The 25,902-nt window shown below is 48.3% G+C and overlaps 1 protein-coding gene across 2 annotated transcripts in view; it reads left to right on the forward strand.

The window, feature by feature from the left end:
* The window catches only part of gpnmb (glycoprotein (transmembrane) nmb), an 86,701-nt gene that overhangs the window by 38,132 nt on the left and 22,667 nt on the right, over positions 1 to 25,902 (forward strand). For both annotated transcript variants that reach the window (XM_085988465.1, XM_085988464.1), the window contains exons 7-8: positions 4,052 to 4,177; positions 4,820 to 4,922. In XM_085988465.1, the coding sequence (XP_085844591.1) occupies positions 4,052 to 4,177; positions 4,820 to 4,922 (229 nt within the window). The remainder of the gene's footprint in view (positions 1 to 4,051; positions 4,178 to 4,819; positions 4,923 to 25,902) is intronic.

Here is a 25,902-nt window from a genome sequence, read left to right on the forward strand (position 1 = left end):
GAATCCAGAACCAGGGGTCATAGTCTAAGGATAAAAGGGGTAAGCCATTTAGGACTGAAATGAGGAGGAATTTCTTCACCCAGAGAGTGGTGAACCTGTGGAATTCTCTGCCACAGAGGGCAGTGGAGGCCACAGTTCATTAAATATATTCAAGAAAGAGTTGGATATATTTCTTGAGGCTAAAGGGATCAAGGGATATGGGGAAAAGGCAGGGACAGGGTACTGAATTTGGATGATCAGCCACGATCACATTGAATGGCGGAGCAGGCTCGAAGGGCCGAATGGCCTACTCCTGCTCCTATCTTCTATGTTTCATTAGAGCAGTGTCAGAGACCAATTACAGAAAGGTCAGAGTTGGAAAGGAGGAGGAGTTTATAAGCTGTATTCTAAGAGCTAGTCTGTGCAATAGTATCCAATATGTAATCAGATCAACTACAGTACATAAATTCTTAATTGCGCTAGATGGAGTGCAATGTATTTTTCCCGGTCTGGTACATTCCTATGTTCCTACACAAATGTTGGAGTTAAGAAAGATGCAGCTTGACATTCACTTGTAAAATGGGGGTTAGGTTTTAACTATAGGGCAACCAACCAGCGGAGCACACCAGCCAGCTCCTGATAGTCTCCACAGGAGGTCCAGTCCATTTTGAGTGCGAGCCCTCATTACCATGCTGCCAGAGAGCTGCTGGCACCAAATGGGCATGCCACTGCTGCTCACCAGCTCCAGGCTGGCACAATACCCAGCAGCCCAGAGACTGGCCTGGTTAGCAGGAAGCTATGTCCAGGATGGGGGGGGGGGGGGCAGTGGGTGTACAATTGTGGTGGTCGGTGGGAGCCCAGGGCAGCGGTGGCCCACATTATTCTTGTGGAGTCCAGAGAAGCATTACTGCTCTATCTAGCCCCACAAAATAATTTTAACACTTGCCTCTTCTGCTATAGCACCAGGTTTTATTAAGCAGAGTAACCACAGCGGGCTCTCTGGGAACAGTAGCATAGTGGTTATGTTACTGGGCTAGTAATCCAGAGGCCTGGACTAATGATACAGAGATGTGAGTTCAAATCCCACCACGGCAGCTGGGGAGGTTAAATTCAGTTAATTAAATAAATCTGGAATAAAAAGCTAGTATCAGTAATGGTGACCATGAAACTACTGGATTGTCATAAAAACCCATCTGGTTCACTAATGTCCTTTAGGGAAGGAAATCTGCTGTCCTTACCTGGTCTGGCCTATATGTGACTCCAGACTCTTAACTGCCCTCTGAAATGGTCCAGTAAGCCACTCAGTTGTAACAAACCGCTACGAAAAACAATAATAAGAATAAAACCAGACGGACCACTCGGTATTGACCTCGGCACCAGCTACGGATATGACTGGCACACCCAGCCCAGTCGATCCTACAAAGTCCCCCTCACAAACATCTGGGCACTTGTGCCAAAATTGGAAGAGCTGTCCCACAGACTAGTCAAGCAACAGCCTGACATAGTCATACTCACAGAATCAAACCTTTCAGCCAATGTCCCAAACTCCTCCATCACCATCCCTGGGTATGTCCTGTCCCACTGGCAGGACAGACCCACCAGCGGTGGCGGCACAGTGATATACAGTCGGGAGGGAGTGGCCCTGGGAGTACTCAACATTGACTCTGGACCCCATGAAGTCTCATGGCTTCAGGTCAAGCATGGGCAAGGAATACCTGCTGCTGATTACCACCTACCGCCCGGCATATCCCTCACTCTACCCTTACCATCAAGCCAGGGGACTAACCCTGGTTCAATAAGGAGTGCAGAAGAGCATGCCAGGAGCAGAACTAGGTGTACTTAAAAATGAGGTGCCAACCTGGGGAAGCTGCAACATTGGACTACATGCATGCTAAACAGCAGAAGCAGCATGCTATAGACAGAGCTAAGCGATCCCACAAATAACTGATCAGATCAAAGCTCAGTGCTTCCACATCCAGTCATGAGTGGTGGTGGACCATTAAACAACTAACGGGAGGAGGAGGCTTCATGAATATCTCCATCCTCAGTGATGGTGGAGCCCAGTATGTGAGTGCAAAAGACAAGGCTGAAGCGTTTACAACCATCTTTAGCCAGAAGTGCCAAGTGGATGATCCATATCGGCCTCCTCCCAAGATCCCCACCATCACTGAAGCCAATTCGATTCACTCCAGGTGACATCAAGAAATGGCTGAGCGTACTGGATACAGCAAAGGCTATGGGGCCCTGACAACATTCCAGCTGTCATGCTGAAGACTGGTGCTCCAGAATTAGCCGTGCCAAGTTGTTCCAGTACAGCTACAACACTGGCATCTATCCGACAATGTGATAAACTGCCCAGGTATGTCCTGTCCACAAAAAGCAGTACAAATCCAATCCATCCAATTACCACCCCATTAGTCTACTCTCAATCATCAGCAAAGTGATGGAAGGTGTCGTTTATGTGCTGTCAAGCGGCACTTACTCACCAATAACCTGCTCACCAATGCTCAGTTTGGGTTCCACCAGGACCACTTGGCTCCAGACCTCATTACAGTCTTGGTCCAAACATGGACAAAAAAGCTGAATTCCAGCGGTGAGGTGAGAGTGGCTACCCTTGACATCAAGGCAGCATTTGATCGAGTGTGGCATCAAGGAGCCCTAGTAAAACTGAAGTCAATGGGAATCAGGGGGGAAAACTCCCCACTGGCTGGAGTCACACCTAGCACAAAGGGAGATGGTTGTGGTGGTTGGGGGTCTATCATCTATCTATCTATCATCACCCAGGACATTGCTGCAGAAGTTCCTCAGGGCAGTGTCCTAGGCACAACTATCTTCAGCTGCTTCATCAATGATCTTCCCTCCATCATAAGGTCAGAAGTGGGGATGTGTGCTGATGATTGCACAGTGTTCAGTGCTATTTGCAACTCCTCAGATAATGAAGCAGTCCATGCCTGCATGCAGAAGGACCTGGATGACATTCAGGCTTGGGCTGATAAGTGGCAAGTAACATTCGTGCCACACAAGTGCCAGGCAATGACTATCTCCAACAAGCGAGCGTCTAACCACTGCCCCTTGACATTCAATGGCATTACCATAGCTGAATCCCCCACCATCAATATCCTGGGGGTCACCATTGAGCAGAAACTTAACTGGACCAGCCACATAAATACTGTGGCAACAAGAGCAGGTCAGAGGCTGGGTATTCTGCGGCGAGTGTCTCACTTCCTGACTCCCCAAAGCCTTTCCACCACCTACAAGGCACAGGTCAGGAGTGTGATGGAATACTCTCCACTTGCCTGGATGAGTGAAGCTCCAACAACACTCAAGAAGCTCTACACCATCCAGGACATAGCAGCCCGCTTGATTGGCACCCCATCCACCACCTTAAACATTCACTCCCTTCACCACTGACGCACTGTGGCTGCAGTGTGTACCATCTGCAGGCTTCTTCGGCAGAACCTCACAAACCCACAGCCTCTACCACCTAGAAGGACAAGGACAGCAGGCACATGGAAACACCATCACCTATAAGTTCCCCTCCAAGTTACATACCGTCCTGACTTGGAAGTATATCGCCATTCCTTTATCGTTGCTGGGTCAAAATCCTGGAACTCACTCGTAACAGCATTCTGGGAGTACATTCACCACATGGACTACAGCAGTTCAAGAAGGCAGCTCACCATCACCTACTCGAGGACAATTAGGGATGGGCAATAATGCTGGCCTTGCCAGCAATGCCCACAACTCATGAACGAATAAAAAAAAAACAGGCCGTTAAAATGCCATTGATGTCCTGTGTACGTCATAGGACCTCGATTTGCAAAGATTAACGAGGCTTCCGCATAATTCAGGTGGGTGCGTTGGCTGCCCAGTGTAAGGTCCTGGGGACACTGGCGGCGGAGTGGGAACGGGGCTGTAAGTCCAACACCTCTATTTTAAACTCTGTTACTGCCCTATTTCCTACAGGCAGAAGGAGTTACAATCTCCCTCAAGATCTGTCTGCAGCCATGATGTTAAAAATATGCTTGCCCTTCACATGTAGCATTTATGCTAATTTTTATTTCCTCACCAGATTTCTCAACAATTGTTAATACCAATGGTACAAACAGTCCACTGCAGCTGGTGAAGAGACAGGCCTTTGGTTTAGACTGTAACCTCTACAGATATGGCTACTTTGAAACAAACATCACAGTTGTAGGTAGGTAATATTATCAAAAATTGTGTTGAGTTCAAATGTCCTATTTGAGTAGCTGGATGAGCTCCCTAATTTGCTCTGAGCAGGGAAATCAATAAAATCTTCCAGTGTTATAGGTATGTATAACCTTAAATTACTTTAACCTGTCCTGTCTAATTTGACACTGTTCTAAGAAACTGAATGCACAATTTCAGTTTAGATCTGTAATGTCTAGCATAACTAGAGGCCATCAATATAAGAGAGTCACCAAGAAATCCAATAGGGAATTCAGAAGACACTTTACCCAAAGAGTGGTGAGAATGTGGAACTTGCTACCACAGGGAGTGGTTGAAGCGATGAATAGATGCATTTAAGGGGAAGCTAGACAAGCATATGAGGGAGAAGGGAAGAGAGGGTTATGCTGATAGAGTTAGATGAGGAAAGACTGGAGGAGGCTCGAGTTGAGCTTAAACACCGGCATGGACTGGTTGGGCCGAATGGCCTGTTTCTGTGCCGTATATCCTATGTAATCCTATGTATCAATGAGAGGCACTGTGCCACAGCTGAATCAGCAAATTAATAACAAATACATAACTCAAGGGTATAAATATCTCAAGTGTTAAAATTAGTACAAGCATGAAATGTTTAATTGTTCTTTCTTGTCAGATGGAATTGTTGGAGTCAACATTGTAGAGATGACCAGTGTTCAGATCTCCACAGAACTTCAACAGAACTCCATGGTGGATTTTGTTGTCACGTGTAAGGGCAGGTAAGGTGCTTGCTTTATAAGAACATAGGAAAAAGGAGCAGGAATAGACCATACGGCCTCTAGAACCTGCTCCACCATTCAATAAGATCATCATCTACATCAATTCCACTTTCCTGTCCTATCCCCATATCCCTGGATTCCCTTAGTGCCCAAAAATCTATTGATCTTAGTCTTGAATACACTCAATGGCATCCACAGCCCTCTGGGGTATAGAATTCCAAAGATTCACAACCATCTGAGTGAAGAAATTTCACTTCATCTCAGTCCTAAATGGCTTCATTTGAGAACATGGACTCAATGGCAAGTTGCTTTTGCATTTTTTGGCTGCTTTTGCTTTCCACCGTGTGCGTATTTTTTTTTAACAGGATCCCCATCTGGAAGCCAACCTGATTGACAGGCTTGGCTCCCAGTCGGGCGGGGAGCACTCCGGAGCAAGCAGCAGGAGCAGGTAGGAAGCCTGCAGCTGCTAGTGGGAGTGTGGGGGGTGGGGTTCGATCCCGGGAGATGTCCGAGTCCTGACCACAGGGGAGGGGTCCAATCCCAGGCAGGGTCCAATCCAGGGGGGATCTGATCCCCTACCCGGGACGGGGGAGTTGGGGGGGGGGATGTCTTTGGATGGAGGGTCTGATGATCTGGTAGGGGGATGCAATGCCAGGGAAGCAGGTAAGCTTGGGGGTCAGGAGGAAACATTCCTGCTCCTCCTGATCCACGGGCAGTACTGCAAAGGCACTTACCTTTTCCCCGAAGCTGTCCTCGCCTCTCTTTTGCTGCCAGGTTTCCGGGAAACCCGACTGGCCAGGGTTAAACCTGTAAAACAGGTTAAATATGAGGCTCCCAGCCTCATTATAATATTTAAGTGACCAACCCGCCTCCTGGGAGCGGGTTGGGTGCCTGACCCCTGTCCCGCCTCCATTAAACCCAGAAGTGGGCAGGTTGTGGTCGGGTTTGAGATTTTAAAATTTTTACATCTCCCCCGACCCCAACCCATCAGTTTATGGGGGTTAGAATTACCACAAAGATTTCCAACCAGGCTGGAACATAAATTCAGTCAAACTACAACACCAATACATGGGTCTAGATTCACCTCTGTGCTGGCGTTATAGCTGAGAGTGTGTTGGGGTAGGACCTCCACCCACCTGCCTCCATCTGCCCTGAACCTCGTGGATTTTTTGGGATCAGGCTAATTAACGTGTTGGTGGGGGTTCCCTGTGATATTCCCGTTGCTGCCAGGTAGCTCCTCTCAGGTGGGAGGCGGGGCGGGGTGTGGGGGAATATGACTGCAGCACAATGAAATATTGTAGCTTATTGGCAGTGCCGCCTGCAGGAAATAAATTATTTTTCATTATATGTTTTTTGAAAACTCCTGCTTTGTGTAGTGTGATTGATTAGTCTTCAATCAGATGCACCAGGCAACATAGCACTTTAACTTTTAAATGCTCCCTATGCTGTCTTAGCAACACTAGACACCAGGAAGGTGGCGGTGTTCCTGACATACAGCGTTGCTAAGGTATTAATGAAGGGAAATACTTCGGGTGATGCATCCTATCACTAACCTATTATTTGAATAACATATTCCCTTTTGAAAGTTACCATTAAATCTGCTTCCACCACCCTTTCAGGCAGTGCATTTCAGATTATAACAACTCGCTGCATTAAAAAAATTCTCCTTATCTCCCCTCTGGTTATTTTTGCCAATTATCGTAAATCTGTGTCCTCTGGTTACAGTTCTCCTGCCAGTGGAAACAGTTTCTCCTTATTTACTCTATTAAAACCCTTCTTCATTTTCAACACCTCTATTACATCTCCCCTTAACGTTCTCCGATCTAAGGAGAACAATCCCAGCTTCTTTAGTCCAGCCACATAATTGAGGTCCCTCATCCCTAGTACTATTCTAGTAAATCTCCCCTGCACCCTCTCCAAGGCCTTGACATCCTTCCTAAAGTATGGTTCCCAGAATTAGACACAGTACTCTAGCTGAGATCTAACCATTGTCTGAGAAGATGTGCCCTGCTGAGGTATGGGTAGGAATCAAGGTGTATGGGGAGGGAGCGGAAATATGGTATTGAGATAGAGGATCAGCCATGAACAGATTTAATGGCGGAGCAGGCTCGAAGGGCCGAATGGCCTACTCCTGCTCCTATTTTTCTATGTTTCTATGAGTGTAATGAAAGAGCTATAGTAAATGTGGAGCAGATTGATAGGTAACACTTTCTAGAATCCAATCTTGGGCCTTCAACCTGGTAAATTGTATGTTCGGTGGTCTTAACTTGCCACATTCCTTAAAGTGTTTGGTCGTCTTCTGCTTCAATTCTCAGGTCCTACAGGTAATACTGTATATAGATTTGCCACCACCTCCTGATAGCCATGGTGTACTTATCTTAATGGCAGCTAGCTGTAGTGTATGTGCCTTTAAGAGCCCCAGGTGTGCTGTGGTGCCGGTGATTGCCACTCGGGCTATATAAGCCTGTGTATTGTGTATATCCGTTAGAACCACCCCCCCCCCCAGACTTTGCTTAGTAAATACCTATGAACCAACTCCTGTCTTCAGTGTCTTCATCAACACATGGATACTACAGTGGCGACGAAGTGGAAACGGACTTACCTGCAATTCGGCAGCACCTCAAGGACATCGATTCCTCGGGCGTCCTGAAGACTCAAGGAAGTGAGAGAAGCTGTGGTTTCACCAGCTGGCCAAGCTGGTGGCAGGTACTGCGCTAAATCCTTCCTGGGTGTCAGGCTGGGGCTCCAGCGGCTGGCTCTACAGCTGAGACAGGCAGCGAAATCGGAGGCAAGCAATAACGGACTGGGAGGGAGCACTCGGGAGACGGCCGGCGCGGCAAGCAGGTCAGCGTTCAGACCTGGACAAAAACTCCGGCGGGAACGAGTCTCCAACAGTAAATAAAAAAATTAAACAAACGGAAACCGCAGTAAACAGCGTTGTCATCGGCGGGAAAGTGCGGGAAGCGCCATATCTTTTCTACAGAAAAGAAAGAAAAGCGCGGGAAGCGCCATATCTTTTCTAAGATGCCTAATTCTGGCAATATTGATGTTTTTGATAACAAGATAGAGGATTGGACCACATGTGGAAAGAGTGGAGGTATATTGCACCGCAAATGGAATAGAAGATGAAAAAAAAGCTTCAGTGCTTCTGGATCTAATGGGCGCAAAGACATACAAGCTGTTACGAAACTTAATCACTCCAGCCGAACCGATGGACAAGAATTTTGAGGAGATTGTTGATACCCTACACTGCCAATTCGAGGCAGGACTGGCAGATTCTCTGCGAGACAAATTCATCTGCGATTCCCTAAGTGTAGAAACACAAAAAAAGCTATCTTCTGAGGAAAAACTTAACACTGGACAAGGCTTTCAGTGCAATAGGAGCTGCAGAGATACAGCAAAGGCCACAGGACTTCGGCACCCATGAAATGACACGGGGTTTCGAGAGATGTTATCGCTGCGGCAGATCCACCCATGACCAGAGGGACTGCTGGTTCAAGGAAAAAGCATGCAGGCGATGCGGAAAGATGGGACACATTCCACGTGTGTGCCGATCTGGAAACAAAAAATCCACTAACAGGAAAAGAATCAATAAGGAAAAGCACAGAAAGGTACAAATGATGACGGACAGTAGCTCCGAAGACCAGAAGAGCGATAGCGACTCCGGGAACAAGAGACTAAGCTCTCTCAAATTACATAATGTAATTGCCAAAGACGATTACCAGACCATTTGGGTTACCCTCACAATAGCAGGGTCCCCAGTAAAAATGGAGCTAGATACAGGATCAGCTCTGACCGTCATAAATCGACGGGATTACGAGCGGCTATTTCCGCATATACCTTTTAAAAGACACATCCATTATCTTGAAAGCATATACGGGGCAGAAAGTATACCCCAAAGGAAAAATAAGGGTGCCTGTTGTATACAACGGCAAGGAAATACAGAAGTTGTATTTATACGTTCTACAAGGTGGTGGTCCACCGCTGTTGGGACGTGAATGGATCAGAAAAATACGTTTAGACTGGCACTCCATTCAGGCACTGACGGTGACCAGTAAGGAAAAAAATGATGATGACTGTTAAGTCCGTGAATGATTGAGACACGGACCAGCAGGAGTGAAAACAACAAGTCTTTACTGGTGGAAGTCAATAGTGAAAACTAACAAACAGAGGCTCTCTAGCGCCTTTTATACAGGGGTGGTCACTGCCGGTACTGCAGTCTGAGACCAGTTATTCTCTTAAAGGTACATACACAACAATTCCTCCTCTTAGATAAACAGTACATAACATTCATTTAACAACTAAATGATAACGAATTACAATCACAATTACTGTTGCTAGATACATTGGTTAAGTTTAAGCAATTATAAGTTCAGTCTTTGAGGAGGCTTCCTGATTCTGTCTGGATAACGCCTTTTTGGGGTATCAGGTTCTTCTGGCAATGTTGCGTCGGGATCAATGTCTTTGTTTGGTTCATCTGCTTCCAATATTACCGGTTCTGCGGTAGCTGCAATTGGAACGTCAATTTCATTACCAGGTGTATCAGATCGTGGTGTGGAGTTGACGTTTTCCAGTGACTCTAGAATCTGGTCAGCATGGCGTCTTACAATGCTCTCCCCAATGTCCACGGTATACATGAGAGGTCCTTGTCGTGTACAAAATCGTTCCTGGCTGCCATTTCTCAGTGCGGTCGTCCCGGGCCAAAACTGGTTGACCTATCTTAAAACTCCTGGTCGGCCTTCCATTCATATTCTGAAACTGCCTGTTCTCCACATCTCTTCGGACGTTTGGCTTAACCAAATCCAAGTGGCATCGTAGTCTTCGATTGAAGAACATCATGGCTGGAGTTTGGTTGGTAACCGCGTGTCGCATTCCGGTAGGCAAACAAGAAATTGTCCACCTTGTGTTGTAGGGGTATATCTTCATTACACATTGCCTTGATAGCCTTCTTGAATGTTTGGACAAACCTCTCGGCCAATCCATTAGTGGCTGGATGATATGGGGCAGATGTGTAATGCTTAACGCCATTGTTCTTTAAGAACCTCCGGAACTCTTCAGACACAAACTGTGGTCCATTGTCAGAGCAAATCTGTTCAGGCAGCCCATTCCTGGCGAATATGGTTCGCAAAACTGTGATAGTTTTTTCCGTGGTGGTTGAGGACATTTTTATTACCTCTGGCCACTTTGAATGTGCATCCACCGCAATTAAAAACATCGAGTCCATGAAGGGACCAGCAAAATCAATGTGCACCCGTTGCCATGGAGATGAGGGCCACTCCCATGGATGCAGAGGAGCTTGTGGTGGGGCGTTTTGGACCTTCTGGCATCCTGCACAGCTCTTGGTCATCTCTTCGATTTCTCTATCGATTCCCGGCCACCACACAAATGCTCTGGCTAAGTTCTTCATTTTTACCCCACCCAGGTGACCCTCAGGAAGCTCATTGAGTACTCTATCCGTCAACTTAGGTAGAATTACTACTCTGGATCCACACATCAAGGTCCCTCTGCACACTGACAGCTGTTCGCTTCTCGGCGAGAATGCTGGCAGCAGTGGTTCGCCATGTGCTGGCCATCCCTTCACCATTAAATCATAGACCCGTGATAGTGTCGGGTCATTCCGTGTTTCCCTTTCTATGTTTGCAGTCATCACAGGGAGACATTCGACTATGGTCGAGTGGAATAACTCCATTGGATCCACTGCAAGGTCTTCTTCTTCCACCGTCGGCAACGGTAGGCGTGACAATCCATCAGCATTTCCATGCTGTTTAGTTCCTTTGTACTCGATGTCATATTGGTGTGCCCCTAGGAAAAGGGACCATCTCTGCAGCCGTTGTGCCGTCATTATCGGTACGCCCTTCTGAGGGTTGAAAATGGAGACAAGAGGTTGATGATCGGTTAGTAGAGTAAATTTTTGACCGTGCAGATAGTGATTGAACTTCTTCACCCCCCACACTAGGCTGAGGGCCTCTCTGTCAATCTGGGCGTAGTTACGCTCAGCAGAAGTTAACGAGCGTGACGCAAAAGCTATCGGCCTCTCTAAACCATCAAGGAATTTACGTGACAGTACCGCCCCAATGCCGTAAGGAGACGCATCACACGCCAGCCTGTTTGGCAGTGCTAGGTTGTAGTGAGCCAATACTTCCCTTGAAGTGATTAAGTCCTTACTCTTCTGAAAAGCACGCTTACAATCATCGTTCCATTTCCATGCTACCCCCGTTCGTAGCAGGGCGTTCAGTGGGTGCAGAATTGTCGACAAATTCGGCAAAAACTTATGATAGTAATTCACCAATCTGAGGAATGACCTCAGTTGCGACACATTTTCAGGCGCTGGGGCCTTAACAAACGCTTCAATTTTGTCAGGGGACTTATGTAACCCCTCTTCATCAATCACGTGGCCACAATACGATATCTGTTTCTTAAAAAATTCGCACTTGGGGCGGTTGGCTCGCAGCCCATGTTCCCGTAGTCTAGTGAGCACCTGTTCTAGGTTGTTAAGGTGTTCACTGTCATCTTCACCTGTTACAAGGATGTCGTCCAAGTAACACTGAGTCCCCGGAATCCCTTGCAGGACTTGTTCCATCGCTCTTTGCCATATTGCCGGAGCCGATGCTACTCCGAATACCAATCGATGATACTGGTAAAGACCTTTTTGTGAGTGTTTATCGTGAGATACTTCCTAGAGGACTCTTCAACCTCCATCTGCAAATATGCTTGTGCTAGGTCAATTTTTGTAAAACGCTTCCCTCCAGACAGTGAGGCGAAGATGTCTTCTATCCTTGGAAGAGGATATTGTACTGTGTGAAGGACAGGGTTCACCGTCACCTTGAAATCCCCACAGATGCGAATCTTCCTTGGCTCTCCGGACTTATTGCTTAATGTTTTCTTCATGACAGAGACGATGGGTGTCGCCCACTCGCTCCAGTCGACCTTAGACAACACGCCTGCCTTCTCCAGATTCTCCAGCTCTGCCTCGACGGCTGGGCGAATTGCATATGGTACCGGTCTTGCTTTGAAAAACTTGGGAACTGCATTCTCTTCTATTTTTATCGAGGCGGTTACGCCTTTAAGCGTGCCCAATTCTTGTTGAAATACCTCTTTGGCGTTAGCTAAGATTGTTGACAATCGTCCAGGAGTGACGTCTTCATCTTTTTTACCATCCACCATCATTGCATGAATGGAATGCCAATCTAAGTTTATCTTCCTGATCAATTCCCGTCCCAATAACGGTGGTCCACCATTTGGCAGTATGTAGAGATACAATTTCCGTATTTTCTTGCCGTTTTATTCGACAGGCACCCTTATTTTTCCTCTGGGGTATACTTTTTGCCCCGTATACGTCGTCAAGACGATGGATGTCTCTCTCAAGGGTATGTGTGAAAATAGCCGCTCGTAGTCTCGTCGATTCATGACGGTTAGCGCTGATCCTGTATCCAATTCCATTTTAACTTGGGACCCTGCTATCGTGTGGGTGACCCAAATGGTTCGGTGATCCCCTTTTGCGATTACATTGTGAAGTTTGAGACAGCTTAGTCTCCTGTTTCTGGATTCACTATCGCTCATCTGGTCTTCGGAACTACTGTCCGTCATCTTTTGTACTTTCTTGTACGGTTCCTTAGTAGCCTTTTTGTTGTCGCTGGTCTTCTTCCCAGACCTGCAAACTCGTGCAATGTGTCCAATCTTCCCGCATTGTCTGCATATTTTGTCATTGGACCAGCAGTCCTTCTGGTCATGGTTAGTTCTGCCGCAGCGATAACATTTTGCAAATCCCCGTGTCATTTCGTGGGTGCCGTATTCCTGTGGTTTTTGTTGAATTTCTGCAGCTCCCCTGTCTGCTGCTTCATACGATACTGCCACACTGAAAGCCTTATCTAGCGTCAGCTTTTTTTCTGAGAGTAACTTCTTCTGTGTTCCTTCACTCAGGAGTCCACAGACAAATTTGTCCCGTAGGGTATCTGCCAGTCCTGCTCCGAACTGGCAGTGCTTTGATAGCTTGCATAGTTCCGTAAGATACTCAGCATTGCTCTCATCTTTGTGCTGAGTTCTCCTGTGGAATTTAAATCTTTCTGCTATCAACAGGTGCAGGGTTTAAGCGTTCCTGTAGGACAGCAACAATTTCGTTAAAACTCTTCGCCTTCGGTTTGGCTGGAGTAATCAGGTCCCGCAATAGTCCGTACGTTCTAGCGCCCATTAAGTTTAGCAATATCGATGCCTTTTTCCCCTCCGCTATTTCGTTTGCCTCGAAATATACCTCGACTCTTTCCACATACGTGGTCCAGTCCTCTATTGTATTATCAAAAGCAGTGATACAGCCAGTCTTCGGCATCTTGCAAATCTAAAATGGCACCTCCCGCGCTTTGCCGCCTTCCCCGATTTAACAAAATGGCGCCTCCCGCGTTTTGCCTTCTTCCCCGCTGTTGTTAGCGCTGCTTTCCACGGTTTCTTGCGCGTTAAATATTGATTCTTTTTCTTTTATTAATTTCCCGTCGTGGAGCGGACCCTCTGGGACACTTCCCTCCCTCTTAGGTCCGAACGCTGCCCGGCTTCGAAGCACCGGCCGCGCCCGGTGTGCTCCACCCTCTCTCTCTCTTTGCTTCCCGACTCGCTGCCCGGCCCCGTTGAAAAGCCAGCCGATCGAGCTTCAGCCCGCCGCAGCCCAGGAAGGATCAGAGCACTACCTGCCACTAGCCCGACTAGCTGGGAAACCACAGACCGAGGAACCAAGCCTGGCTCTGGACAGTCTCTCCTGCAAGTTTTCAAACCAATGATTGATGGTCGATGCCCGTTTCTCGAGTTTCTTTGGACTCTTTTTTTTCTTTCTTCTGGCTCCGACCTTCAACAACGTCGTCTGAGGTGCTGCCGAGTTGCAGGTAAGTTCGTTTCTTACTCGTCGCCAGTGTTAAGTCCGTGAATGATTGAGACACGGACCAGCAGGAGTGAAAACAACAAGTCTTTACTGGTGGAAGTCAATAGTGAAAACTAACAAACAGAGGCTCTCTAGCACCTTTTATACAGGGGTGGTCACTGCCAGTACTGCAGTCTGAGACCAGTTATTCTCTTAAAGGTACATACACAACAATGACATCATACCTGAACGATTAAAAGACATCTTGGCCAACGCCAAGGAAGTGTTTCAAGAGAAACTAGGAACCTTGAAAGGCATCACCGCCTCAATAAAAGTGGAAGATGCAGCAATTCCCAAGTTTTTTAAGGCAAGACCGGTGCCATACGCAATTCGTCCAGCAGTCGAGGCAGAGCTGGAGAATTTGGAAAAGGCAGGCGTATTATCTAAACTAGATTGGAGCGAGTGGGCAACACCCATCGTCCCAGTCATGAAGAAAGCATTGAAGAATGATAAATCTGAAGAACAGAGAAAAATTCGCATCTGTGGAGACTTCAAGATGACTGTAAACCCGGTCCTTCACACGGTACAGTATCCTCTTCCGAGGATAGAAGATATTTTCGCCTCACTATCCGGAGGGAAACGTTTCACCAAAATTGACTTGGCACAGGCATATCTACAGATGGAGGTTGAAGAGGCCTCTAAAAAATATCTCACGATAAATGCACACAAAGGTCTGTACCAGTACAATCGACTGGTTTTCGGAGTAGCATCCGCTCCAGCTATCTGGCAAAGAGCTATGGAGCAAGTCCTCCAAGGGATTCCGGGGACTCAATGCTACCTAGACGACATCCTTGTAACAGGAGAAAACGACAACGAGCACCTTGCCAATTTAGAGCAGGTGCTCACTAGGCTGAAAGAACGGGGCCTACGAGCAAATCGCCCCAAGTGTGAATTTTTCCAAAATCAAATCATATTGTGGCCACATAATAAATAAGGAAGGGTTGCATAAGTCCCCTGAAAAAATTGAGGCGGTCATAAAAGCCCCAGCACCTGAAAATGTTTCACAATTAAGGTCGTTCCTGGGATTAATAAATTACTATCATAAGTTTTTACCGAACTTATCAACTCTTCTACACCCTCTTAATGAACTGCTACAAACAGGAGTAATTTGGAAATGGAACAAAGACTGCAAAAGTGCCTTCCATAAATGCAAAGATTTAATCACATCCAAAGAAGTTTTGGCTCATTACAACCCATCACTGCCAATCAGACTGGCGTGCGATGCATCCCCTTACGGCATAGGAGCAGTATTATCGCATAAATTCCCTGATGGCTCGGAACGGCCGATAGCTTTTGCGTCACGCTCATTGAACTCAGCTGAGCGTAACTATGCCCAAATCGACAGGGAAGCACTCAGCCTGGTATGGGGAGTGAAGAAATTCAACCATTACCTACACGGACAAAAATTTACCTTGTTGACTGACCATCAACCCCTCATCTCCATATTCAACCCTAAAAAGGGTGTTCCCATTATGACAGCGCAAAGGCTACAGAGGTGGTCCCTTTTTCTAGGGGCACACCAATACAACATAGAATACAAAGGATCAAAACAGCATGGGAATGCTGACGGTTTATCGCGCCTACCGTTGCCAACGGTAGAAGAGGTGCCTACAGTAGACCCAATGGAGATGTTCCACTCTACCATAGTGGAATGTCTACCAGTAACAAATTCTGCCATTGAAAGGGAAATGAGAAATGACCCGACTCTTTCACGGGTCTACGATTTAACAGTGAAGGGATGGCCAGCACATGGCGAACCACTGTTGCCAGCATTCTCGCAAAGAAGAGAACAGCTGTCAGTGTGCCGAGGAACCTTGATGTGTGGATCCAGAGTGGTGATTCCACCCAAACTCCAGGATAAAGCTCTAAAGGAGCTTCACGAGGGGCAGCTGGGTGGAGTGAAAATGAAGAACCTAGCCAGGGCGTTTGTATGGTGGCCAGGTATCGATGGAGACATCGAAGAAATGACCAAGAGCTGCCTAGGATGCCAGAAGGTCCAAAACGCTCCACCCCAAGCCCCTCCACATCCATGGGAGTGGCCCTCACCTCCCTGGCAAAGGGTACACATCGACTTTGCTGGTCCATTTATGGACTCAATGTTCTTAATCGCGGTTGATGCACACTCCAAGTGGCCGGAGGTAATAAAGATGTCCTCCACCACCACGGAACAAACCATCACAGTATTAAGGACCATATTTGCCAGGAATGGGCTGCCGGAACAGATCTGTTCTGATAATGGACCGCAATTTGTGTCCGAAGAATTCAGGAAGTTCTTAAAAAACAATGGGGTTAAGCACTACACGTCCGCCCCATACCATCCCGCCACCAATGGATTGGCTGAAAGGTTTGTCCAGACCTTCAAGAAGGCCATAAAGGCCATGGGCAATGAAGACATAAAACTTCAGCACAAGGTGGATAACTTCTTGTTCGCATACAGGAATGCAACACATATGGTTACCAACCAAACTCCCGCCATGATGTTCTTCAATAGAAACCTAAGATGCCGGTTGGATTTGGTCAAGCCCAACATCAGAAGGGACGTGGAGAACTGGCAATTTCAAGGCATGAATGAAAGGCCAACTAGAACCTTCCAGATAGGTCAACAAGTTTTGGCCCGGGACTACCGTACCGAGAAATGGCAGCCTGGAACTATCTGCACACGACTAGGACCGCTGATGTATACCGTGGACATCGGAGAAAGCATAATAAGGCGCCATGCTGACCAAATCATAAAGTCATCCGAAAAGGGACAACCTACACCACCACTCTATACATCTAACGATGAAGTAGAGATACCCATATCTACCTCCGATCCGGTGATACTGGAACCCGATGAACCCGACACTGGCATTCAAGCCGAATCAGCCTTGCCAGAAGAACCTACTACACCACCAGAAACTACTACACCCCCGAGGCGTTATCCAGACCGAGTCAGGAAGCCTCCTGAGAGACTGACTTATTAATTAACTACAGCAATGTACATTATTTTGCTTATAACATGTAATTAATTACTTAAAATATGATGTACTGGTTAGCTAAAAGGGGAGGAATTGTAGTGTATGTGCCTTTAAGAGCCCATGTGTGCTGTGGTGCCGGTGATTGCCACTCGGGCTATATAAGCCTGTGTATTGTGTACATCCGTTAGAACCCCCCCCAAACTTTGCTTAGTAAATACCGATGAACCAACTCCTGTCTTCAGTGTCTTTATCAATACACGGACACTACACTAGCCATTCCCAGTTCCACTTTGACAAGATTGCAAAATATACATATAAATATTGTTTGAAATATTAAGTTACATTTTCCGTCAATGCACTTAAAGGTTGATAATATCTGCAGGAGCACGATCTCAGCAGTTACACCAGGATCACGTCCTCCACAGGGCGGACCTTCAGCAGTTTGGGGGATGCCAAGGATATGGGAAATGCCATAGTAAGATGGCCAGTTGAGGGGAGTGGGGTTGCTGGGATGCTACCCCCATCTGAGGAGGAATCTGGCTGCGTCAGGAGACGATTTTGAAATGATTAAAAAAAAATCCTTGTCCCGTGCAATGTACATCTTGTGCCATGTGGGGACTCCAGGATGCTTCCTGTGTCCTGGACAACCACATGTGCAGGAAGAGTTGTCAGCTGGAGGAGCTCAAGCTCCAGATTTTGAAGCTTGAGCAGCAGCTGGCGTCACTGTGGTGCATCCGTGAGGCTGAGAGCTACATGGATAGCATGGTTCAGGAGGTGGTCACCCCACAGTGTAAGAGTGTGCAGGCAGAAAGGGAATGGGTGACCATCAGACAGACAAGGAGGACCAGGCAGGTAGTGCAGGAGTCCCCCGAGTGCATCTCACTCTAACCAGTATTTAGGACTGAATACTGGTAAGGACGATGGTTCCTCTGGGGAGTACAGCCAGAGCCAAGTCCATGGCACCACGGGTGGCTCAGCTGTACATGGGGGGAGAAGGAAGATCGGAGTGATAGGAGATTCGATAGGGGAACAGACAGGTGTTTCTGCAGCCACAGGCGTGATTCGAGGATGGTACGTTGCCTCCCTGGTGCCAGGTTCAAGGATGTCACTGAGTGGCTGCAGAACATTCTGAGGGGGGGAGGGTGAACAGGTAGAAAGAGGGAGGAGGTCCTGCAGGCAGATTTTAGGGAACTAGGAAAGAGATTAAAAAGCAGAACCTCAAAGGTAGTAATCGCTGGATTACTCCTGGTGCCACGAGCTAGAGTATAGAAATAGGAGGATAGAGCAGATGAATGCGTGGCTGGAGAGATGGTGCAGGAGGAAGGGCTTTAGATTCCTGGGACATTGAGTCCGGTGTTGGGGGAGGTGGGACCTGTACAGGCCGGACGGGTTGCACCTCAACAGAGCTGGGACCAATGTCCTCGTGGGGGGGTTTGCTAGTGCTGTTGAGGAGGGTGTAAACTAATTTGGCAGGGGGATGTGCACCAGGATGTAGCATTAGAAAGGAGAAACAAAGTGCACAAAGGATTGGGAGAGGCAGATAGCACTAGAGTAAGAAATAGCACGGTATTAGGTGAGTTCAGACTAAGAGCGAATAGAAGAAGGTCTAAGATAGGTTTACAGTGCATATGTGTGAATGCACGAAGTGTGGTAAATAAGGTTGGTGAGCTGCTGGCACAAATGGACACATGGGAATATGATGTTGTGGCGATAACGGAGACCTGACTTAAAAAAGGGCAGGATTGGGTACTAAATATTCCTGGCTATAAGGTGTTCAGGAAAGAAAGGAGGTGGGGTGGCAGTATTGATTAAGGAGAATATTACAATGCTGGAGAGAGAGGATGTCCTGGAGGGGTCAAGGACAGAATCTATTTGGTTAGAGTTGAGAAACAATAGAGGTGCCATTACACTACTAGGTGTATTCATAAGAACATAAGAAATAGGAGCAGTAGTAGGCCAATCGGCCCCTCGAGCCTGCTCCGCCATTCAATAAGATCATGGCTGATCGGATCCTAACCGCCAATCCACTATCACAGAACCATCTCCTGAAGCTAACAGAATTAGACACACGAAATAGGAGCAGTATCAGGCTACACGGCCCCTGGGCCCGCTCCGCTACCCACAGGGCCATGACCGATCCGAACCTAGACTCATGTCCAAATTCCTGCCCGCTCCCCGTAACCCTTAATTCCCTTTACTTCTAGGAAACTGTCTATTTCTGTTTTAAATTTATGTAATGATGTAGCTTCCACAGCTTTTTGGGGCAGCATATTCCATGGACCTACCACCCTCTGAGTGAAGTAGTTCCTCCTCATCTCAGTTTTGAAAGAGCAGCCCCTTATTCTAAGACTATGCCCCCTAGTTCTAGTTTCACCCATCATTGGGAACATCTTCCCCACATCCACCCGATCCAACCCCTTCACAATCTTATATGTTTCAATAAGATCGCCTCTCATTCTTCTGAACTCCAATGAGTAGAGTCCCAATCTACTCAACCTCTCCGCATATGTCCATCCCCTCATCCCCAGGATTAACCGAGTGAACCTTCGTTGTACTGATTCGAGAGCAGGTATGTCCTTTCTTAAGTATGGACACCAAAACTGTACGCAGTATTCCAGGTGCGGTCTCACCAATACCTTGTACAACTGAAGCAATACCTCCCTATTTTTATATTCTATCCCCCTAGCAATGAAAGCCAACATTCCATTGGCCTTCTTAATCACTTGCTGCACCTGCATACTAAACTTTTGAGTTTCGTGCACCAGGACCCCCAGATCCCTTTGTACTTCAGTACTTTCCAGTTTCTTGCCATTTAAGATAATAACTTGCTCTACGATTTTTCCTGCCAAAGTGCATAACCTCACACTTTCCAGTATTGTATTCCATCTGCCAAATCTCTGCCCACTTACTTAGCCCATCTATGTCCCCTTGCAGGTTTTTTATGTCCTCCTCACTCACTACTTTCCCTCCCATCTTAGTATCATCTGCAAACTTTGATATGTTACACTCGGTCCCCTCCTCCATGATGTGCCTCAATAATTCCGAGACTCGAAGGTAGCAGAACAAAACAAGGCTTTTATTAACTTAGAACGAAACACGTAAGCGAGAGAGATGTCGTCCTTCTGGAGACTGTGGCTAGACTGAAGCTAGCTTACAAACGGGGCCAGGTATGGGCGGAGCCCTACACACAGCACATTCCAGTACACAATACAATGAGGTCTGGGGGAAGGGAAATGACACTGAAACCGATCTCAGTCACAGGCAGTGATGAATGGAAATATTTCATCACATTCACCCCTTCTATAGATTTAGTCTGTTCGGGGGTTTGATAGTCCTCTGTGACCGACGTGGCTGTTGCGGTGCCGCGGGTGTCGGCTGGGTGTCCCCGGTAGCCTCCTGGGTCTCTGCCGGGGGTGCCGCCAGGGTTGTTGAAGGGGTAGTTGGTGGGGGTGCCGTTGGTCGGTGTTCTTCCGGGGGTGATGAAAGAGTAGTGGGTGGGTAAGAGTTGCTGTGATTGTCGTTGCCGCTATTGCCGTGGTTGTTGTCGATGCCGGCTGGGGCGACGTCTTTTATGGACACGGTGTCCTCCCTTCCGTCGGCGTGCCGGACATATGCGTATTGGGGGTTGGCGTGGAGTAGGTGTACTGGCTTCACGAGAGGGTCCGTCTTGTGGCCCCTCACATGCCTTCGCACGAGTACCGGACCTGGGGTGGCGAGCCATGACGGCATGGATACGCCTGAGGTGGATTTCCGGGGAAAGACAAACATTCGTTCATGAGGCGTGGTATTAGTGGCCGTACACAATAGCGACCGTATCGAATGGAGCACATCCGAGAGGACTTCCTGCCAGCGGGAGATAGGGAGGCCCTTGGTCCTTAGAGCTAGAGTGACTGCTTTCCATACTGTCCCGTTCTCTCGCTCCACTTGGCTGTTACCCCAGGGGTTGTAGCTGGTGGTACGGCTCGTGGCGATCCCCCTGGACAGCATGTACTGGCGTAGCTCTTCACTCATGAAGGACGCCCCCCTATCCGTATGGATGTAGCTCGGCATACCGAACAGGCAGAACAGGCTGTTGAGGCATTTAATGACCGTGGCGCTGGTCATGTCTGGGCAGGGGAAGGCGAATGGGAACTGGGAGTATTCGTCCACAATGTTCAGGAAGTAAACATTGCGGTCGACGGACGGGAGGGGGCCCTTGAAATCTAAGCTGAGCCGCTCAAAGGGCCGTGTAGCTTTGATTAAGTGGGCTCTATCTGGGCGGTAGAACCGAGGCTTGCACTCAGCGCAAGTGCGGCAGTTCCTGGTCAGGGACCGAACTTCCTCAATCGAGTAGGGTAAGTTACGGGACTTTATGAAGTGGAACAGCCGCGTGACGCCTGGGTGGCAGAGGTCGTTGTGGAGGGTCTGTAGCCGATCCCCGGTGGCGCTGGCACACATCCCTCGTGAGAGGGCGTCAGGGGATTCGTTAAGGGCCCCTGGCCGGTAAATGATGTCGTACTCGAAGGTGGAGAGCTCGATCCGCCACCTAAGAATCTTATCATTTTTAATCTTCCCCCTCTGTTTATTATTGAACATAAACGCTACCGACCGCTGGTCGGTAAGTAGGGTGAAGCGTTTGCCGGCTAGGTAGTGGCGCCAGTGGCGCACTGCCTCCACGATGGCTTGGGCCTCCTTTTCCACGGAGGAGTGTCTGATCTCGGGCCCTTGGAGGGTCCTCGAGAAGAAAGCTACGGGCCGCCCCGCCTGGTTGAGGGTGGCCGCCAAGGCGAAGTCAGACGCATCACTTTCCACTTGAAATGGAGTGTTCTCGTCCACTGCCTGTAGCGTGGCCCGCTCAATATCCTGCTTAATGCTTTTGAAGGCGGCGTGGGCCTCAGCAGAGAGCGGGAAAGAGGATGCTTTCAAGAGGGGGCGGGCTTTGTCGGAGTAGTTGGGGACCCATTGGGAATAATAAGAAAATAACCCCAGGCACCTTTTCAGGGCTTTGGGAGTGTTGGGCAGGGGCAGCTCCCGTAGGGGGCGCAATCGGTCGGGGTCTGGTCCGATTTCCCCATTCTCCACCACGCTGCCTAGTATGCAGAGGCGCGTGGTGTTGTAAACGCACTTGTCCTCGTTGTAGGTGAGGTTGAGTTTTTGTGCGGTTTTCAGGAACCTCTCGAGGTTCGAGTCGTGATCCTGCTGGTTGTGACCGCAGATGGTGACGTTGTCGAGGTAGGGGAAGGTTGCCTGCAAGTGGTGGTCATCGACCATGCGGTCCATCTCCCTCTGGAAGACCGAGACCCCATTCGTCACCCCAAAGGGGACTCTGAGGAATTGGTAGAGGCGTCCGTTCGCCTCGAAGGCGGTGTACGGGCGGTCCTCTGGTCTGATAGGGAGCTGGTGGTACGCTGACTTGAGGTCGATGCTGGAGAACACCCGGTATTGGGCGATTTGGTTCACCATTTCTGATATGCGGGGTAGCGGGTAGGCGTCTAGTAGGGTGTACCTGTTGATCGTTTGACTATAGTCGATCACCATCCGTTTCTTCTCGCTACCCCTTACCACTACCACTTGGGCGCGCCACGGGCTGTTGCTGCGTTCAATAATGCGCTCTTTCAGGAGCCTGTCTACCTCGGTCGCGATAAACCGCCTGTCCTCCCAGCTGTACCTCCTGCTTTTGGTCGCTATTGGCCGGCAGTTAGGGGTAAGGTTCGCGAATAGCGAAGGCGGCTTTACCTTCAGGGTAGCCAGACCGCACACTGTGAGGGGCGGCTGGGACCCACCATACTTGAGCGTGATGCTTTGGTGGTTGCACTGGAAATCCAGGCCCAAGATCACGCTCGCACATAGGTTCTTCATGATTAATACTTTAAAATTATCATATACAGTTCCGTTAACGCACAATTGTACCGTGCAGTAACCCAGAATGGTCGATGTCTGGGTTTTATCAGCCATAGAGATGGTACCCCGAGTAGGGACCACCTTTAGGGAGAGTTGTTGTGCCAGTTCTGGGTGGATAAAGCTCTCCGTGCTTCCACTGTCAATTAAGCATTTAACCCGGCACCCGTTTACCTCGATGTCCACCATTGATCTGGATAGGGGGTGCGGCCTGGTCTGGTCCACTGTGACCGATGCCACTGTAGGGCCCTGATCGATACAAGATGGCGTCCACGCTGTCTGCTCACAAGATGGCGGACCCCACGAGGTCGGGCAAGATGGCGTCCAAGATGGCCGCTCCCACGGCGCACACGCGGTGGTGGCAGGTTTTCCGGCGGTTGGTTTTCCGGCGGGGTTCCCTCTGCACACCTTCCCGAAGTGCCCCTTCTTACCGCACTTAAAGCAGGTGGTGCCTTTCGCCGGGCACAGGTTTCTGGTGTGCTTTGGCTGCCCGCAGAAGTAGCAGTTGGGCCCCTGACGCATCGCGGCTGTCGTAGGGCTTCTGGGGGGAGAGCGGGGCCCAGCCGGTGTCGGGCTGTTGGGCGGGGAAGATGCCTTCCAAGATGGCGGCGCCCTCGGTGCACACGTGGCGGCGTGGACGGCGCGGGCTGAAGAGTAGGCGTCCGAGTTTCTCTGGGCCACATCCAGGGATCGCGCGGTGTCCGCAGCCTGTTTCAGGTCCAACCCCGTTTTTTCCAGCAGTCTTTGCCGGATGTAAGTGGAGTTGAGGCCTGTGATGAAGGCATCGCGAACAAGCTCGTCAGTGTACACTGCGGCTTTTACATCTCGGCACTTGCAGTCTTTGCCAAGCATTTTCAGGGTGCTTAGGAACTCCTCCACCGATTCCCCAGGTCGCTGTGCACGGGTGGCGAGCAGGTGCCTAGCATACACCTCATTCGTAGGCTGCTGGTAATGCGCCTTTAAGATGTCGCAGGCGGCCAGGTACGTCTCGGCGTCTTGCATGAGGGGGTAAACCCGGTGGCTTACCCAATTCCGCAGAATTCCGAGTCTCATCCTTGCAGCGTCCGTAGCGTCTTTGACGGCTGCGGAATTGTCCAGGAAGAATTCCATACACTCAAACCAGTGTCCGAAGCGTGCTGATGCGTCCGGAGCATGTTGATCCAAATCCAAACGTTCGGGTTTCAGGAGTTGATCCATAGTGTTGAAAATAAGTTAATAAAATTGATGTGCCTCAATAATTCCGAGACTCGAAGGTAGCAGAACAAAACAAGGCTTTTATTAACTTAGAACGAAACACGTAAGCGAGAGAGATGTCGTCCTTCTGGAGACTGTGGCTAGACTGAAGCTAGCTTACAAACGGGGCCAGGTATGGGCGGAGCCCTACACACAGCACATTCCAGTATACAATACAGCACATTCCAGTACACAATACAATGAGGTCTGGGGGAAGGGAAATGACACTGAAACCGATCTCAGTCACAGGCAGTGATGAATGGAAATATTTCATCACACTCCAAATCGTTAATCTAGATTGTAAAGAGTTGGGGACCCAGCACTGACCCCGGTGGAACACCACTAGTTACTGATTGCCAGTCTGAGAATGAACCATTTATCCCAACTCTCTGCCTTCTGTTAGATAGCCAATCCTCTATCCATGCCAGAATATTACCCCCAATCCCGTGATTTTTTATCTTAAGCAATAATCTTTTGTGTGGCACCTTGTCAAATGCCTTTTGGAAGTCTAAATACACTACGTCCACTGGTTCCCCTTTATCCACCCTATACGTTACTTCCTCAAAGAACTCCAGCAAATTTGTCAAACATGACTTCCCCTTCATAAAACCATGCTGACTTTGTCCTATTAAATTATGATTATCCAAATGTCCTGTTACTGTCTCCTTAATAATGGACTCCAAAATTTTACCTACCACAGATGTTAGGCTAACCGGTCTATAGTTTCCAGCCTTCTGTCTACTGCCCTTTTTAAATAAGGGTGTTACATTAGCAGTTTTCCAGTCTGCCGGGACCTTTGCCGAGTCCAGGGAGCTTTGGAAAATTATTACCAATGCATCCACAATCCCTACCGCCACTTCCCTCAAGACCCTAGGATGTAAGCCATCAGGTCCAGGTGATTTATCCGTCTTGAGTCCCATTATTTTACCGAGTACCACTTCCTTAGTGATTTTGATCGTGTTTAGCTCCTCCCCCCCTTTAGCCCCCTGTTTGTCCAGTGTTGGGATATTCTTAGTGTCTTCTATAGGTTGCTAACTAGTGGGAAGGATATAGAGGAGCAAATCTGCAGAGAAATTACAGACAGGTGCAAGAACTATAGAGTAGTGATAATGGGGGACTTCAATTATCCTAATATAGACTGAGATAGTAATAGTGTAAAGAGTAGAGAGGGGGAAGAATTTCTGAAGTGTGTTCAGGAGAACTTTCTTTATCAGTACGTTTCTGGCCCAACAAGGAAGGAGGCATTGCTGGATCTGGTTCTGGGGAATGAGGTGGGTCAAGTAGAGCAAGTGTCAGTAGGGGAACATTTAGGGAACAGTGATCACAGTATCATAAGGTTTAGACTAGCTATGGAAAAGGATAGGGAGCAATCTAGAGTAAAAATACTTAATTGGAGGAAGGCCTATTTCAATGGGTTGAGAATGGATCTGGCCTGGGTAAATTGGAATCAAAGATTGGCAGGCAAAACTGTAATCAAACAATGGGTTGCCTTTAAAGAGGAGATGGTTCGGGCACAGTCGAGGTACATTCCATGAGGGGGAAAGGTAGGGCAACCAAAGCCAGAGCTCCCTGGATGACGAAAGAGATAGAGTGTAAGATGAAGCAGAAAAAGGGGGCATATGACAGATATTTGGTTGAGAATACAAGTGAGAACCAGGCTCAATATAGAAATTTCAGAGGGGAAGTGAAAAAGGGAATAAGAGGGGCAAAGAGAGAGTATGAGAATAGATTGGCAGCTAACATAAAAGGGAATCCAAAAGTCTTCTTTAGGCATATAAATATTAAACAGGTAGTAAGAGGAGGGGTGGGGCCGATTAGGGACCAAAATGGAGACCTACGCATGGAGGCAGAGGGCATGGCTGAGGTACTAAATGAGTACTTTGCATCTGTCTTTACCAAGGAAGAAGATGCCGCTAAGGTCATAATGAAAGAGGAGGTAGTTGAGATACTGGATGGGATAAAAATTGATAAGGAGGAGCTACTAGAAAAGCTGGCTGTACTTAAAGTAGAT

Source organism: Somniosus microcephalus, chromosome 5 (genome assembly GCF_052327205.1).
Source record: "Somniosus microcephalus isolate GS21.2 chromosome 5, FLI_Smic_1.0, whole genome shotgun sequence".
NCBI classification, from domain to species: domain Eukaryota; kingdom Metazoa; phylum Chordata; class Chondrichthyes; order Squaliformes; family Somniosidae; genus Somniosus; species Somniosus microcephalus.